This window comes from Amblyomma maculatum, chromosome 6, assembly GCF_055883805.1.
Source record: "Amblyomma maculatum isolate TAMU_Amacu chromosome 6, ASM5588380v1, whole genome shotgun sequence".
In the NCBI taxonomy this organism is placed as follows: domain Eukaryota; kingdom Metazoa; phylum Arthropoda; class Arachnida; order Ixodida; family Ixodidae; genus Amblyomma; species Amblyomma maculatum.
In genome coordinates this window covers 63,257,475-63,273,843 of record NC_139349.1, presented here as the reverse complement: position 1 = coordinate 63,273,843, position 16,369 = coordinate 63,257,475, and the positions used below count along the sequence as shown (strand labels likewise).

At 44.0% G+C, this 16,369-nt stretch overlaps 1 protein-coding gene across 1 annotated transcript; it reads right to left on the bottom strand.

The window, feature by feature from the left end:
* Positions 1–8: 8 nt before the first annotated feature.
* Positions 9–16,143, bottom strand: LOC146185885 (cytochrome P450 3A24-like). The gene is made up of 14 exons (XM_084605596.1): positions 15,954–16,143; positions 15,399–15,495; positions 14,630–14,682; positions 14,458–14,554; positions 14,243–14,359; positions 12,745–12,833; positions 11,654–11,799; positions 11,407–11,522; positions 10,547–10,691; positions 8,648–8,808; positions 7,929–8,020; positions 6,851–6,994; positions 1,978–2,140; positions 9–356 (listed from the first exon to the last, which is right to left on the bottom strand). Exons 1-14 carry the CDS (start codon positions 16,010–16,012, stop codon positions 273–275), a joined length of 1,563 nt encoding a protein of 520 aa, XP_084461722.1. The 5' UTR covers positions 16,013–16,143; the 3' UTR covers positions 9–272.
* Positions 16,144–16,369: the final 226 nt, after the last annotated feature.

Genomic DNA, 16,369 nt, shown 5'->3' with positions numbered 1-16,369 from the left:
CTAGAGTATACCGTGGATATAAAACACCTTAGGGAAAAATTGTGCCGTATCTGAATCGCAAAGTATGAAATTCGTATTTTTTTTTTTCGTATTGGCAATGTAATCTCTTTATTCTGTATCAACAGGATGCGAGCACGAGGCCATCATCGTACCAGTGTGAAGAATGGTTTGGGAAAACGGAGTAAAAGCATAGACCTGGCAAATTGCTGAAAAATCCCCGCATTAATTGATTCTTGTGGTCAGAGTAAAGCACGAAGAAAACGAACGCCAAGTCAAAGGAGTAGTCTCCTCCTGATGCCAACGACGACATTCTTGGCTTTGAGAATAGCGATGCCTTTAACAAACTGCAGCGGTTCCTGGAAAGGAGGCAAAAGTAGTTCCTATGTTAAAAGAGCTCGAAACAATTTACTGAGACAAGGACAAAGAAAAAGGTGACAAAGAATTAATGCAATTTAAGCGGTAGATTTAACATTACAATGTGCCCCGAACCGAGCAGCCGCTGTTGCTGATGTGAACGTGCGAGCAGGTGGCCTGATCCATTCCATAAATCACTTGGAACTCCGAACCCCGAATGCACTCTTCCCACTCTTCTACTCTGACTGCCAAACATGGCTTTTCCCGCACCCCAGCATCCTCCCACATTTTCTCCTTCTTCCCTGCAAAGTTTCCTGGCCCTCCTTTTCTCCACTAAAGTGGAGAGGGGGATTTACCTTGTTAGACATTTCCTTCCTCTTCGCCTAGGTTTCAAATGTCGCCACCAAATTCGAACGCTTTCCAATAAAGGGCGTTTTAATGCAATGAAATTGAACTTACAAGCACCACCACGAAGCCTAGTGCGAGAAACGTGCCTAGCAGTTTGATTTGCTCTTGATAGTTATAAGTTGGTGATTTCATTTTAATGAATGTTTTAACGCGAAAGCGTTAAAGGCCCAGTTTATTCAAAATCTGGCGTCTGCGGCCGTCGGCCGGCATTGGCGTTGTGGCCGAAAAATCCAGCATGGCACTGGCAGGCGTTTGCTGGGATCTGACGTGGCCGAGCACTGACTGGGCGTAGGGTTATCTGACGCTACGTTTGGCAGGAGCTGCCAACTTGGACTTTCATATTGGAGGGGGAGATCAAAATGAGTCTGTCAAGAAACTTCCATGCACGTTAACCCTGCATGGCTTGGTTAAAGCGGGTCTTTATAGGTTGTGGGCTGGCAGCCTATGCTATCACGTCATACCCTTAAAGCCGGAGCTTAAGACTTCCCCATTTTTCTTTTGTTTTTTACTCTTTGGAGGAGGCATTAGATAGGGGAGAAGATTCAATGCTATGCAGAGATAGCTGGTATATACGTATATTGGTACCCTTGAAAAAGAGATAGCTTTCCCGCTGGGTCTTTCAAACCGATTTCACTGCCAGTTCTAATAAGATAGCTTTGAAAGCCTGGTCGTCCAGAAGATCCGACGTTGTCGGCGCTGTGAGTGAAAACTCATGAATATATATTATTTGACAGGTGGTAGTGAGAAGGTGGCACAGCCAAGTACTGATTGGTCGGTGGGATGAGTACGTTGAGACACCGCATGGAATGGCAAAAGCTACCAACCAGAGCATCTCCTTTTAGATGGCATGATGAAATGGTTATCGAACCTTACAGGACCGTATGATTCCTAGAAAGGTACGCTTACTTCTAAGCCAAGCAGGTACTTTCATACGAACGGGGCTTTATATCTGCAGGCAACCTGTGCTGAAGTTTGCCATGTTCATTGCAGCGACGTAGCACGCAGCATGGTGAGAGGAGCAAGCAGCTTCTGGTGCACCTGTAGCATTTTTGAGGCGGAAGCCTTTGATGGCTCATATTCGCGGTCATGACCCTGTCCGTCCGGGTAAGAGAAGTGTCACACTTCTTCGCGAGATTCCGCGGCATTTCGCGAGAGCAAAAAGGGTCAAACATATCCTTTCGTATCCCCACAAGCTGAACGAAATTTCACACTCGCCTTTGTCTTCTCCGTGGCTACAAACTGCACACTGTGCACGGAGTGGAGAAGAGCTAGCTTGACGGTCTGCAGAGCCAAGCGCATGCCGACGCAGTTTCGAGGCCCGGCACCGAAAGGCAGGTACGAATAAGGTCGTATGGAGCCAGAATTTTGATCGCTGAATCTGCAGATATAGACCGCAAGGTTTTCCCATGGTCAGCAGGCCGGCAGAAACTTGCGCGAGTTAATATATAAGAATAAATTCTTGAACACAATGAAGCACAATCAATCAAGATGGTACAATGACGAGCAATCTCGTGTTTGTCGTTCTCGCTTTTTTTGACTCAGTTCACTTCGTTCAGTGATTCAGTTTAAATTGCTTAGAAGCAGCATAAGCTCGACATAAAACGTTAAGTGTCGCTATGCTTATGCGCACAAGCCAAAAATAATGAACAGAATAAGACATTACAAAGTGCCAAACACAGCATTTTTTTTTTCTTGCTTAGTACACATTCCCGAACTTTCATATGAGTCATCATACTGTCATAAATTTGAATGTTGCGAGCTATTTCCTGTCCGGAAACACTGTGCTTATTGATCAAAATAATCCATTCTATGAAGACAAAAATAATGTAAAGTGAGCCAATGTAAGAGACAGAGGTTGAAAGGACAAGAAGTTCTGCCCGCCACATTTCCAGAGCTGTGCATCCAAGTCAACTCTGCGTGCTAGACTAAAGACTATGATGTGTAATTGAATTTTTCATTGGTGCTAACCTTTGTATATTTAAGAAATTATTGAGCCTTGGGAAATAATGAAATAATGATGTTAGCTGTCGGCTACGTGTGGGGCAGAACGCGATTTCGTAATGCTCTGGTGTCACTAAGCTAAACTTAATAGTTTTAGTACTTGTTCTATAGTTCTACCGTTGATTTCCCGCTTTTAGAATTACCCGAAAGTACTGAAAGAAACTTCTGGATGCCAAATGGCCCATAGAAGACATGAAAAAAGTCTGTAGACAAGCGACCGGAGCCGGCTGCATACAGCATTTTAGTGTTCTCTATGGTCCTCGCTGTGGAATAGGACAAAAAATTACCGACGATTACGTTACTTCCTAAGCGAAATTTGAGCGCAGCAAATAAGCTGTTTCACCTTTTCGATAGATTGAGGCAAAGAAATCGGGCAACACATGTATGCGCTATCACAGAATTTTTTTTTTATTTTTCACACGTATTCCTTTAACAAAGACTCCACTAACAGTTCTTGACAGTCATGAAGGAAGCTTTGTGGTAGGAGAAATAGACTGATATATGTTCGACTCGCCGCTGGGCCTCTGCTCTGGCAGCTCGTTTAGCAGCAGCAGCAGCAGCAGCAGCAGCAGCAGCAGCAGCAGCAGCAGCAGCAGCAGCAGCAGCAGCAGCAGCAGCAGCAGCAGCAGCAGCAGCAGCAGCAGCAGCAGCAGCAGCAGCAGCAGCAGCAGCAGCAGCAGCAGCAGCAGCAGCAGCAGCAGACGGAGGACTTCCACCGGTCGTCTCGCTCATGGCTCAGAAAGAACAGGCAGATAATTTCGCAGTGGCGAACGGCAGCGGCAATTTCGGCTCAGGCGGTGCACATACAGATCCGCCGCCACCGATTTGGCTCTCTGATTGCCACCGCACAGGGGTTGCATTGGAGGAGGAGCGAAGAAAGGAATTAAGTTCGAGCCGGCGCTTTGACAACCGGAGACTCGCAGGAAGAGGGGGGAGGGGGGCAGCGTGTACACCCAGCGGCAAACGATGGGGGCAGAAACGCGCGCAGCAAGTGGACAACGCGATAAAGGGAGGAGGGAAGAGGGAAGAGATAGCAGCGACTGACTGATGCTGCTGACGCCAATAGTGAGTCAACCCCAGCTGCGGAGTTGGTTTCAGGGACAACGCCGCCGACGCCGACGCAAACAATATGATACCCTCGCTTCCGCAGCGCCAAGAACCAGGTCTAGCCGTGGGAAGGTGGTCACGTATTCGTCGACGTGCCGGGGCCTACATGAAATAACTGGCGCGTCGGCAACTGAAGAACACCCTATCCGCCACACAGAAACAGGGGGGGGACCCTCCCCTCCTCTTTCTGCATGGCGGCGACGGTGTTCTATGCAGTCACGTTATCTTGACTCTATAGCGGCGTCAGCGGCATCCAGCGGTATCAGTCGGTCGCTGCTAGCGCTGGGGGGATGAAAGGGGGGCGGAGCTGGTTACGAGGCCGACGATGACGCCGACGCCGACGCGAAACCCAGGAACGGACGCCAAAGAGCTGCGCTCTAAAAAATGGGAGGTTATAATAAACATCAACCGCACAAGAAGTCTTGAAAAACTGAGCGTCGCACGCACTCTGCTTCCAGCCTGCACGAACAGGTATTTGAGCAACACGTTTTGACAATGGATCGATCTGGCCTAAAATAATATAGGAAACCTAGTGTCATGCATACGAGACGAATTAAACATAATCGCTTTTCAATTCAATAAGGCTAAGCGAAGAAGAAACAACTCTAAAATCAAAACAGGAAAAAAAGTTATTGATGAAAGCAAGAAACAAAAAACAATTGCTTAGCCGGGCTACACACAGAACCAGTTGATAGAACTGCGTAGACTGTATAGGGTCGTAAAATAAAATGGTATGGAGTTCAGTTTGAGTGTGGTGTCTCTCCTTAGAATAAGCCCACAAAGATATTCTTGTCTTCCTGGAACTAACATCTTGTGCACTCATCCAAATTACCAGAAATGTGTTATTTTAACAGCTCGTCTCATTTCTCCACACAGCATGGAGCAAAATACGACACTTCAAAGTTTTAAATTTGATACATTTTTGTATGTCCCTGTTCTCGAGGTCCTTTCATATCTTATTTGCATGATGCCATGGCGCAAGAAACAGGTTGGCACTACTGTTCTTCGAGCCTACGAAAGGCGATTTGCAAATCAGTGTCACATTTTGCTCCCATTCTCCTCTAAGTAGCAAGTTCCAAGAGATTAACCGGCTTCCTCTACACGACCGGGAGGTAGTTTACACTTAACAACTGACTTAACAAATTTAAATCACTGCCGTCTGCTGCAATTTCATCTTGCTGATTCTGCAGCCTTCTGCTCAACAGCAGTGAAGGTTCGGGGTGGTGTATTTAATTTTGCTGACTTATTAACGGCACTCACGAATTCTGAATAAGCCGTCTGTTAACGGGTATTGATTGCATCAAGTGCCTCCTGAGAATTGGGGCTTTTTTTTTTTTTTTTCGAAACTTGAACCCTTGAAAACATTGCGATATCGCTGCATAAGGATAATTGCATCGTTTAGTTTTAAACTAAGTAAAAGTAATTTAAATTGTCGTGCTTCTGGCCAGAGCAAATTTAAAAACGCTGTTGTACCACATACAGAGAAACGGCCTGCAGCATGTATAAAGCACGCAACACAATGTTATGTCGGCCCCGCCACGCTGGCTGAATGCTTATAGTTTTGGACTGCAGATCCCAAAGAAGCGAGATGTATCCCCAGCCGCGATGGTTGCGCTTAGATGGATTCGAAACGCAATGCGTCAGTGTACTGTGTGATGTCAGAGGACGTTAAACACCTCCAAATGGCCGATATTGTCCAAAACCCTCCACTTCGGCGCCACTCATAAGCAGTGTCGTTCTTGACTATTAAACCGTATAAACTAAACTTATATGCTAACCTTGTAAATAAATCTTTCTTTTTTATCATTTAGAAGGCATGTTTATCAAAGGCTAGCGGAACCGCTATTAGATAGGGAAACTAAGTAGACATATATACTTTTAGATGTGTTTTAAATGAAGCAATCGGTAAAGAACAAAAAGTTAAACTTCTTCAAAAATCTGCACCTGTAAGTTCGATCTAAGTGAATAATAAAGTCAGAACACCGCATCCAAGTAAGCACCCTATAATGAATGCAAATTATTGAATCTCGTTTTGTCTACGCAATACGTCTAGGAAAGCGTAGCAGGGGGTGACAGAAAGTTAGGTGGGCGGATGAGGTTAAGTCCTCAGGGGTGAAGTGGATACAGCTAGCACAGAACCGGGTTAAGCAGAGAAATATGGAGAGGCCTTCGCCCTGCAGTGGGTATAATTCGGCTGATGATGATGATGATGGTGATGAAGAAGATGATGATGGTGTGATGATTATGATGATGATGATGCTGACGATGATGATGATGATGATGATGATGATGATGATGATGATGATGATGATGATGATGATGATGATGATGCGTCTAGTGTTGTGTTGGGAAAGCGTGTAGAGCCTCGAAAAGAAATCTGCATTGACCTTGGCCAGTTGGTTTAAGTAATCGATAAAGTCCGCAACGATGACCTTCACGGAAGACTTTTCCTTGCAGGGACTCGCATTTCACCCATGGAAGAATATGGCCAATTCAGAACTGGTTCGTATTGATATGTTCCATCTGCCCAATATGCGACATTACAAGCTACCTGTGCGCTCTGTTCGACTTGTGAAAGATGATCTCGCGAGTTTTACTTAGCCTTGTGTAGCACTGCGAATCGGATGCGTAAGGGACGACGACAGAGTATAAAGAGCGCTGATTTCTCTCTCTCTATCTCTCTCTCTTCCTCTCTCTCTCTCTTTCTCTCTCTCTCTCTCTCTCTCTCTCTGTTCCGTCGCCCCTACTGTATTCTATTTGCGCTGCTACACAAATTAAACAAACCAGCTGGCCCAAAAAACAACTATTATGGGCTACTCAGTCCACCGCTCATCTGCCAACGCAAACTATTTTATAATGTTGAGTTGTGTTTGTGTGTATGTGGACGTGGACGTGGCCAAGACCTCCAGATTGAGATTTCAAGCATCATATTCCGCAATGGATCTAGTACTTTGAGCAGTATAGCAGCTGGGACCGTTACCTTTCAGGAATAAATTCTTCGGGATCGGGAAAAAACTCCGGATCACGGTGCATTGCGTAGACAGGAACTGAGACGATGCTATCTTTTGGCACCCTGATACCTGTATCACCGAGAACGTACTCCACAATAGAGGTCCTGTCGATCCTGAAGGAAATAAAGCGAAATTATATCGCACATGATGAACACGCCGTCTTCCCTTAGAAACCTAGATGCTAGCCTATAGACCGCAGGCCCTAGATCCAGACTCCGGGCAGAGGCGCTTATGATAAGAACTATTTTTGAAGAGTGCTGACGAGACCTGTTAGTCACACGATCGACTGAAGCACACCCTGTTGCTTGTGACTTCCACAAAATGTTTTCGAAGAGCCTTTGAGCCCGCTGCAGTTCAGATCGAAATTAGCCTCAGGCAAAATTGGGAGCACTGTTCATTCTCCCCGCGTTAATGGTGCCAAATGGGCAGAGCAGCTTCCACTGTCACATAGCTCAATCTCACTGTCATCTCACTGGCCACTTCCTTAAATGTCATTGTCATGAATTCTCGTAACCTTGTTTCTAACATTGGTGGCAATCGTGTTGCTTGCAAGATTGGTTAGCGGGTACACTATGTGGCCGACCATAGTTTACGCTTAAATTAAAAACATGAAAATAATCATGGAGGATAAACACAAATGCTGTCATGAAACTGTCTTAAAAAATTTCTCGTCATCCCGTAATTTTCAAGCTAACTTTTTTGACAGATCTTTGACAAAGTGACATACCGAAAGCTACTGCAGGTATTACTTCTGCAGAGTACAACATGTCTAATAAAGTTCTGTAGTATAATGGAAAGCTGGGCGCTCGTCCGTGTGGTTTCCTTCTCTTTGTCTTACGTCCCTTCGCGCTATTTTTTTTTTTTCACCCAAAATGCATTATATAGTTCTTTCAGCTTTTCTCCTTCCTCCGCGCCCCGGTAGTCGATACTTGTTATTGTTAGCCCAACTATATAGGCTAGATAAATGGTTTAACTGTCTGCCCCAATATTTCTGTAAAGAGGCACTCGACAGGATTTCATGACTGAAATGGCTGCGTGGGTACGTACCGAGGAGAAGGCGGATATAATCTCATAGTCTCCGACACAACGCAATGCAAGTAAGGTAACCTGCTTATGACGTCCAAGCTTGGTTCCGTCCCCTGTAACGGTATAAAAAAAAAAAGTAGCATCGTTGAGTACGTCACTCGAAAGCGTGAGCTAAATGTGATCTTTAATAGCACCAGGTACAGCTGACCAGAGTAGACAAGCCAAAGCTAACTCACAAAGTGGTTTAGTGCAATTTGGGCTCCATCGAAGAGGTTCGCTTCTACAAGCACTGTTAAGGCAATAACCTTTGGCAGTAATAAGAAACAGCTCTTTTCTGCGCAAGCTCTGCTTTACTCGGAAGGGCAATATCGTCGATGGTTTTACTTTGCAGAGCAAAATATAATAGCAGGGTGCATGTAAAATCAGAGTACAAAGCTTTACCACTAGGCCACTGCAAAAACAGTGCAAATACAAGCCGGCGCCGCTTTTTGTGTTCGAAGCGTTGTGATAGTAAGTTCCAGTTAAGGCGTTTGGTATGTGCGTCTCTCCGACTTCGCCAGCTAATTTCCCCCTATTTTTTTCTGTAGCTTAATAGTTCAGTGAATAGTTCCAGGTTACGACTAAAAAAAGGTTAGAACCACTTTGCATTCTCCCTCTGATGTGACCAGTGTCGATAAATTTCGCATCCTTGTTAGATTCGCAACAGTTCCGCTTCATCTTGATGTACTACGTGCACTTACGTGTGTTGCAAAACATTCGTCAGCTTCAGTGCGCAACTTGGCTTGTGCTTCGGGGTTCAGCGCAAGCAGATAGACCGCGCAAGCAAGTACGGAGGAGACTCCTTCGTGGCCGGCGAGAAAGATTTGCACACACTGTGACAATGCTTCGTCTTCGGACAGGGCTAGAAAGAGTTGGAAGGGAAACGACATAGGTCTAAGGCACTCAACTTCTGTATAGGAGTCATTAGTAGTTTGTCTGCTGAAAGGCGAGACCAATCTGTGCAGTAATTTAACAGTTTTAATTGCACTGTTTTTGGTACTGTGTGTTCTGGACAGATAAATAATTAAAGATGGACTCAAGACAGTCTAGAAGTGCCAAGAATAAAAGTAAGAGAGCAATTCGTTACGTTTCTTAAGTGGATCGGTCATCATGTCCAAAGTTACCAGGATAGACCAGCAGTCTAGTTATAGCAGGAAGCTGCTTTCGCTACTGTACAATTTGATAGCGCTCATTCACCTGACACTTAGTTCTAAGAACTCTGTACCTAGAGAGTGAAAAAGAGACATTATCCTTTCAAACATCTTTTGGAGGTGTCAGACTAAATATTTACCTACAATTCGTCAGTTTCGTCTTGATGCTGGAGAGTAGTTAAGAAGATTTCATGTTTTATTGGCAAAGACGACACTATCTGCTTTTTTTTTTTTTTCAACCTAGATTTCAGCATAGATGACAATGATAACGTCTAGACGGACCCTTCCTCTCAGATGGTTTTCATGAGAACACAATCTGGGTGCCCCTTCTACCTAGAGGGTCCAAAATATTTGGAAGGGGAGCTTGCTTCAGATTTATTTTATGGCGCTGTGTTGAGGGATACGGCGGGAACCACGTAAGAAGCCTCGAATTGCCTAAACATGTTAATTCTTCTCATGCTTGTTTTGGGTGCATGTTATATGGGCGAACTTCTAGCCCATCTCCTTCATGTAGTATGGCAGGGAAATCACATTTTGTAGCGCACGTTACGAGGTGCACAGACGTCACCTTTATAGACAAATTCACACCATAACACAGTGACAGCGAGTGCGTCTAGCGTAAATAGCTTCGCCCGCGCTTTGCGTTGCACAGCAGGCGTCACCTAAGTCTTAGGCGGGCGGATAGCGGTGTCTTTGATCGTTTCGTTTCGCCCACGGCCTCGTAGCTTTGAGGCCCGATCGCAAGCGCAATGACTACGCGCATGCGGCACCGACGTGGCGGCCATCAGCGAGGCAGCAGCAGAGCGAAACTGACAAGGATGCTGATCTCATTCGTCTGGGCCTCAAAGCTTAAATTTAGCAGGCAGCACGACGGAAAGCGCTGGGCTGAGCAATTTACATCAGATGCACTCGTTATTGCTGCGTTATGGAGTGAAGCCACCTGTCAGAGTGACATTTGAGCGCCTCATCATTCGCGCTAGAAAATGTTTCGTAACATTTTTTTTTTCTTCTGTATACTAGTTAGACGAGGGGTCCCGTTCTACAAATGCAACATAGGGCCAAAACAAAATCTAAGGGTAAATTAATACATTTCATTCATTAGTGAACTACTTAAATCACCTGCCTTTTATATTGTCCTCGCGGTTACAGTAAATAAATTGGAAGCTTTGAAATTGCACCTTCACGAGGGGAAGCATCCAGTTAAACTTCCCACGAATTTTCGTACCCATGTGGGAAGGCCAACAAAAAAACTTCGCTTTATTTAACCACCAGGTTGAGCTTTGGTTCGGTGGAACTCCTTGCTCTGCGCGCTCTGTATTTCCTCCCTTCTCGGTAATTATTCATTCTACTGAGGGCAGCGAACAAGTTTATTCGAAGAGTATTTAATTCTTATGCACACTCGTCATTATGCATGTAAGATTTTCAAACGCCTTCTCTATTTATTCTTACCTCTACTGACAAATGTTGCGTCATTCTTTACTTCCGATTCGAGGTTGAATATTTCCGTGGATTCATTTCTGGGCGCAGCTTCAGGCCCGTCGGTGAGATTTCCTTCTTGAGCGTCCATCATAAGTTGCAAAAAGTCTTCTTGGCGCTGGGGTATAAATCGGTCATCTCATGCACTGCTTCGGTCATCTCATGCACTCAGAGACGGTTCCCGACTTGTGTAATGTAAGAGTTCGGGCTCCACAAGACAGCTGCCGCCATATAAACAACTTTTTGCAAGCGGGTTCCTATATCCTGAATACACCTACATTCCCTTCCAATCAATCCGATTATGACGCCTTTTCAGTCCTGGTGGCAAGAGTTTGATTGAAGTCACAGTTTTAAAAAATGTTTCAGTTTCCGCTCCATTGAATACGTCTCTCGGTTTCGAAGATACGACCGACTAGCCAAAAGAATCCGTACAATCTATTTTTACTAAGAAGAAAACTTTGGAGGAGTTGTGTCGCTTGCGCTGGTCTTTTATATCACTGAGTTTGTGGAAGTAAGTTAACTTATTCACCAAGCATGCCGCTATGACTTGCGCTAGATGATATCTTTTGTCGCGAAGAAATCAACCGCCTGCACGGAAAGGACAGAGGCGAAGACTATCGCCTATTAGTGTGTATGATTTGTATACACGTCCCCAATACTAAAGTTATGCGGCTAAAAATAACCGCCGATCATAGATTTATTGGAAGGATCACGCGCGGTCATCTATTTCTCGGTGAAATGAGAAATGTTAGCAACGGAAGAATTGAAGGTTGTAGAAGTGGAAAATAAAATTCTTAACACGGTATTCCAATCTACCAACAGCGAGCACTCACTGTTCGTCGTCGTTTTCTTTCTTGCATAATTGCCACACACACTTCCTTGAAATATTGAAATGGCTCAGGTTTAAGTAGCTTCACTTTGAACAGCTTTACTAATCCAGGGCATAAAACTGCAACAAAATACAAATCATCGCAATGAATAAGTCACAGTAAATAAGTCACATTTATTGGTATCGCGAATATAAGCTTTAAGTAGCCACTCAGTTACAAGCGTTTAAAAGAAAAAAGTTGTCGTTCTCACCGAAAATTACCACACCCAGGCTTATGCCTCCAGAGAATGCCTTTTTCGCTTTGGTCACAAGCTCATTCTCTTCGTCAGTGTACGAGTCAATTTTCGTGCCGAACGCGCACCTCGCGATGACGTCCAACGCGTAATGGCCGTAAAATCTGGAAAGAAAACTAAGCGTTCAGTATTTCTTATTATCTGTCCCTAAATCTAGGTTATAGTTGCGTTGTATGAGGCTCACCGAAAGGGAATGTTAATAAAAGTGGCCGCAAACAATACAGGTGCAAAGCGCTACTAGATAGAGCACTTCAGTTGGATACAACTTAAAATACAGCAGTTGCTAACTGTAGGCCGTGGTTTGAGATGTATGCGTTGCTTTGCTGAACAGTTATTGAAATCAGTTCTTGGAATTTGACCAGAGCAAGAAAGCCAAATGCATCAAAATTCTTAACGTTGTAATCTAATCTGATGCCTTGAATTGTATTTAGGTAACCAGCTAATTAAGCGTAAATCGTGGACACTATACCTTCTGTCAAGGGGGAAATGTGTAGGGCGGTTACTTAGGATGAGCTGTATTCGAGTATAGTATAAAGCGGTTCATTTAACTAGACGGGTCAAATCGTACCTCAAAACTATTTTATTAGACTAGAGAAATAGGCCGCACAAATTTACCATGACGTTGATATAAATTTCTATAGCTATAGGTGTTGAAGAGTGCGGTCTTAAACTAAAGGTATTCTGGTGGGGAAAATAAATTGAAGAGCTACAGACGTGAAGAGGCTGCCAAAGATGTTTACTAACAAACAATAACGCAAAAAAGAAGTAAAACTCATTTGCTTTAATTTCCTTCTCTTTGTTTCATGCATGGTTTCTGTGAAGCGAGATGGCTCATGCGCAGCAGTGATTGTGTCGTCATAACAGTTAAGCGATAGACGACTGACCTTCACTTCAGGTCCGTCATTCATTTCTTTGCTATAAGAAGCTCTCGCTACACAGAAACAGTTCGTTTTTAAGCTGGCCTCCTTATGATTTGAGTTGTCTGTTTTTCTACGTCCCAATGGACAAGGAGTGTGGTTTAATTCCATGGCAAAAAGAATTGCGCTCACTGCTTCACGTCCATGTTTTTCATCTGCTCTGCAGATTTCTTCAGATGCTCTGATGTTACCTTCGCGCAGTCCTGGATTAGGTTGTTCATCTGAAAAGCAGAACTTTTCGTTTTGACTCTGTGCACGTGACAGTAACATCTCTAATTCGCGGTCTTCATTGAAGAAAATTACAAAACCAAGCACTATTTCTACCCAGCGGTACGAACATGCAGTTGAAATGAATGACATTCAAACGGCAAAACTTATGACCGTTTCGAGTGATTATATTTAAAAAAAAAACGCATAAAGATAGCCACCCAAACAGAAATCGTCTAAAATAACTGCGGTAGTTACCGCCCTGTGAGCAGTGAGCTGGAGCTGAATGCACATCTCCGAGCATTTATTTGATTCCTTCAGGCGATTTTCCTTCATAGCACTGAACAATACAAAATGTTCTTGCTTTGACCGTGCAGTTGGGCACACGCGTTTAAAACAAAGCCTTCTCATGCGCTGTTGAACGAATGCCGCACTGAGGTATCACAGGTGAAAGGCGTTCATAATGTAAATATTAATATAAGAAGATATCGGGACCAACAATGCATTTTAATTAAATCGGAAGATATCCAAGACGATAATTCTATGATCGAGAGAAAGCTGTCGCTGGCTATGTTGCGGCTGAGCATGACTGTATATATGTGTAATCTAATTTTACTCTAGATACTTATGTTTTCTGCGTTCCGAATTTTTGTGTAATGTTTAGTGTTGTTCATCTGCCTTGTACATATAGTGAAACTTGAATGCGGTTACCTAATTACATTTAACCAGAACTAATTTAAATAGCTTCCGTTTTTCTTCTCTTTCAGACCCTTCCTGTTCACCTTCAATAAAATTTGCACCTTATAGGGTATGTCGAAGTGGTATGTACTTACTGCCTCTCCAGGTTTGTCTACTAAACTTAAGTAAGCTCTCTTTCAGGCGCGAGATGCATTCACCGATCTGTTCCTGTCTGAACTAGGTTACGCATGGCCGAAGCAGCTATTTGACCATGGCAAGGATACCAGTCAATCAGTAGAATGTATTTTTCTTACAAGCCAAAATTGTTGTTAAAAACCAAGAGAAGAGAAATTACAATCGTGAATAAACTCTGAGCTAGACGCTTATACACTTGTAAGAATGTAAGAGGAAATCTCGTTTCAGCGCAGCTTGTTCTGCTTTTTAAGGCCAAAACCCTATGTGTCTCATTAACATTGGAACCCGGTGGTGGCTTTCAAAAAAAGTGGTCTCGGAAAATTGGCCTGAAATCATCCAGACAATCGCATGGTCACAGTTACTAGTCCCGATTACCTACATTTTAATTTTCCTTGAGATTCCGCGTGCACAACGCGTAAGCATTCTTAAGTGGACTCTGTAACTTCTTTCATCTCTAAAATCAAGAGGAGCTTTTGCTTATTTGCATGGATGAATGTGCTATCATTCCGTCAAGCAACATTCTCTAATGCGGAAGTCGAAAATTACTCACTCTGCGGAGTTTTCCCGTGGAGAATGCCGGACTCGTTGAGGGCCTGATCTTTCTCCAAAGTTCCACGGGCGCAGTGCTCAGCATGTTGTCCAAGATAGGGTCGAAAAAATCGATCAACTTTTTGTTTAAAGAGAAGACGGAAGAAATTAGTAAACAGACACGGTGCTTTGACGCCTGCGATGGCGTGCATGCATATGTTTGCTATTCTTGCGTACCCGTCTATTGCAGAGAGCTGGAAAGTCCTTCACGAGTACGTGCTTGACCAGGTCCGGCTCACCCACCACCAATGCCGGCTTTGCTCCCTCGAAATATCTGAATGCGTTACACGGGCGCATATGACCCTGTTTCCTTGCCCCTTCTGAACCGCTAGGTAGCACTGTCACTCACCCAAAAACTCTTCCCATCTTCGCGTAGCGTTCTTGATCTACGACGTGAACAGGCTGAAAAGAAACAACTATATGCAAAAAAAAAAAAAAAAAAAAAAAAACAAGGCGATGAATTGATGATTGATGAATTTTATTATTGATGAACTGGAAAGCTGCAAAGGTCCGGTGTAGTTATACATATCAACCTGTGCTCCATGAAGCTCTTTTGGCGTATGCAAGCCAAGGCTTTCCTCTTCTACGAGACGTAAGCTGATCTTCAGACGTTAAGCACTTATATTCCCACTCCGACCGAGCGGCCTCTCTGGGCCTTGAAAACGCCACAAGATAGCGTTGAATCTAGCAAGAAAAATAATAATAGAAAGAACGCCGCTGCAAAAGCTTCGCCCGTTTCCAACTAGAGTACGCCGACCGACCAATCTCCTCTGGCGGACAATAATATCTCCTTAATTACATAATAATATGCAAGAACGCCAAATTTTTCATGCTATAACTTAATTCGCTTGTGTATAATTAAAAACTCCTGAATCTCTCTCACTGTTGCCTCGTAACGTCTGCCTCACCTCATCGGTGTCTCGATATTTAGAGCCCTTTTATCCAGGAGTTCGTCAACAGTGTGGAAGTGGAAGATAAAAATTCAACCTTAAAAGCTTAATATATGAGCGAAGAGGACCAGACAGAAGATGCTTCATGGTGCAACATATGATTTGCAGAGGCTAGAATGTCATGTCCGTAGCAGCATAAGTCCGCAGCAGCTCGACTATTATCCTTACCTTGAATAAAAAGCTGGTAGCTGGACCGAAGATCAAGGAGAATGGTTCATAAACGACATTTTGGTTTCTCCAGTAGTTTCTGTTCCTCGTTGCATACCTGTCAAGATGTTTCAGAAAGCACAACGTTGCTGCTGGTAAATCACTAAGTAATTATATTTTATCGCGTATACCCATTATACTCACCAACACTGCAGCTTCATCAATCGGAAAAAAAAACAGCGATTGACAAAAGCAGGTAAACGCTGAATCTAAGCAAATAAATACTCATGAAATAATAGATTGCCAAAGGCGCCTTATACTATTAGCATATCTCATGAATATATTAAAATAGACCCTTTACTTTGCACCTGTACGTATCCAAAGAGGTTATCTGCAGTCGCATGATGGCGCTCATTGAGTAGTGAATTGGATATGTATGCTGTTTTAACACCTCTAATAAGGATTGCGGAAAGGTCCCTACAAAACACCAAAGCAGCCAAACTTTCACAGCAGGGACAACACAGCATTAACCAGCATGCAAATGAATCTAGAAAAACGCAACTAGCAGATACTTACAAATAAAGTAGAATAAATGCCGTTCCCGCCAGTAGCAGCCATTCAAGCGATCCCGTCATTTTTCCTCCGGATATTTCACTCAGCTCAATATCGCCGAGTACAGTGCCTCGCCTGAAAAAGGTCGGTCAGATCCCAGCGCAGTTCAAGAGCAGCAAAAGACTGCACATACTCCGCTCGCTGTATACACAGTTGAACATAAAAGGTCAAAAGCTCGTCTCATAGTATCCGGAGACGCTCCAGGCTTGGAGAACAAAGGAGCGCGCGAATCAAACGTAGCTGCAGTGGGCAATAATCGACGACGTACGCACGAAAGCCGCGTTCATGCCCGCACTGGGAACACACGACATCATCGAGTGCTGTTCTGTAGCAGTCACGCATGTGGCAACGACTAGGCATTGGGTGAGGGAGGGCTCCTA

Excerpts from the sequence above, each read along its gene's own strand:
- LOC146185885 (XM_084605596.1), bottom strand. The coding sequence starts at position 16,012 with ATGACGGGATCGCTTGAATGGCTGCTACTGGCGGGAACGGCATTTATT. Across the intron at positions 8,809-10,546 it reads CGCAACATTTGTCAGTAGAG|CCCTGTCCGAAGACGAAGCA; the intron begins GTAAGAATAAAT and ends AACTCTTTCTAG. Across the intron at positions 2,141-6,850 it reads GAAGAATTTATTCCTGAAAG|ATTCAGCGATCAAAATTCTG; the intron begins GTAACGGTCCCA and ends CTATATCTGCAG.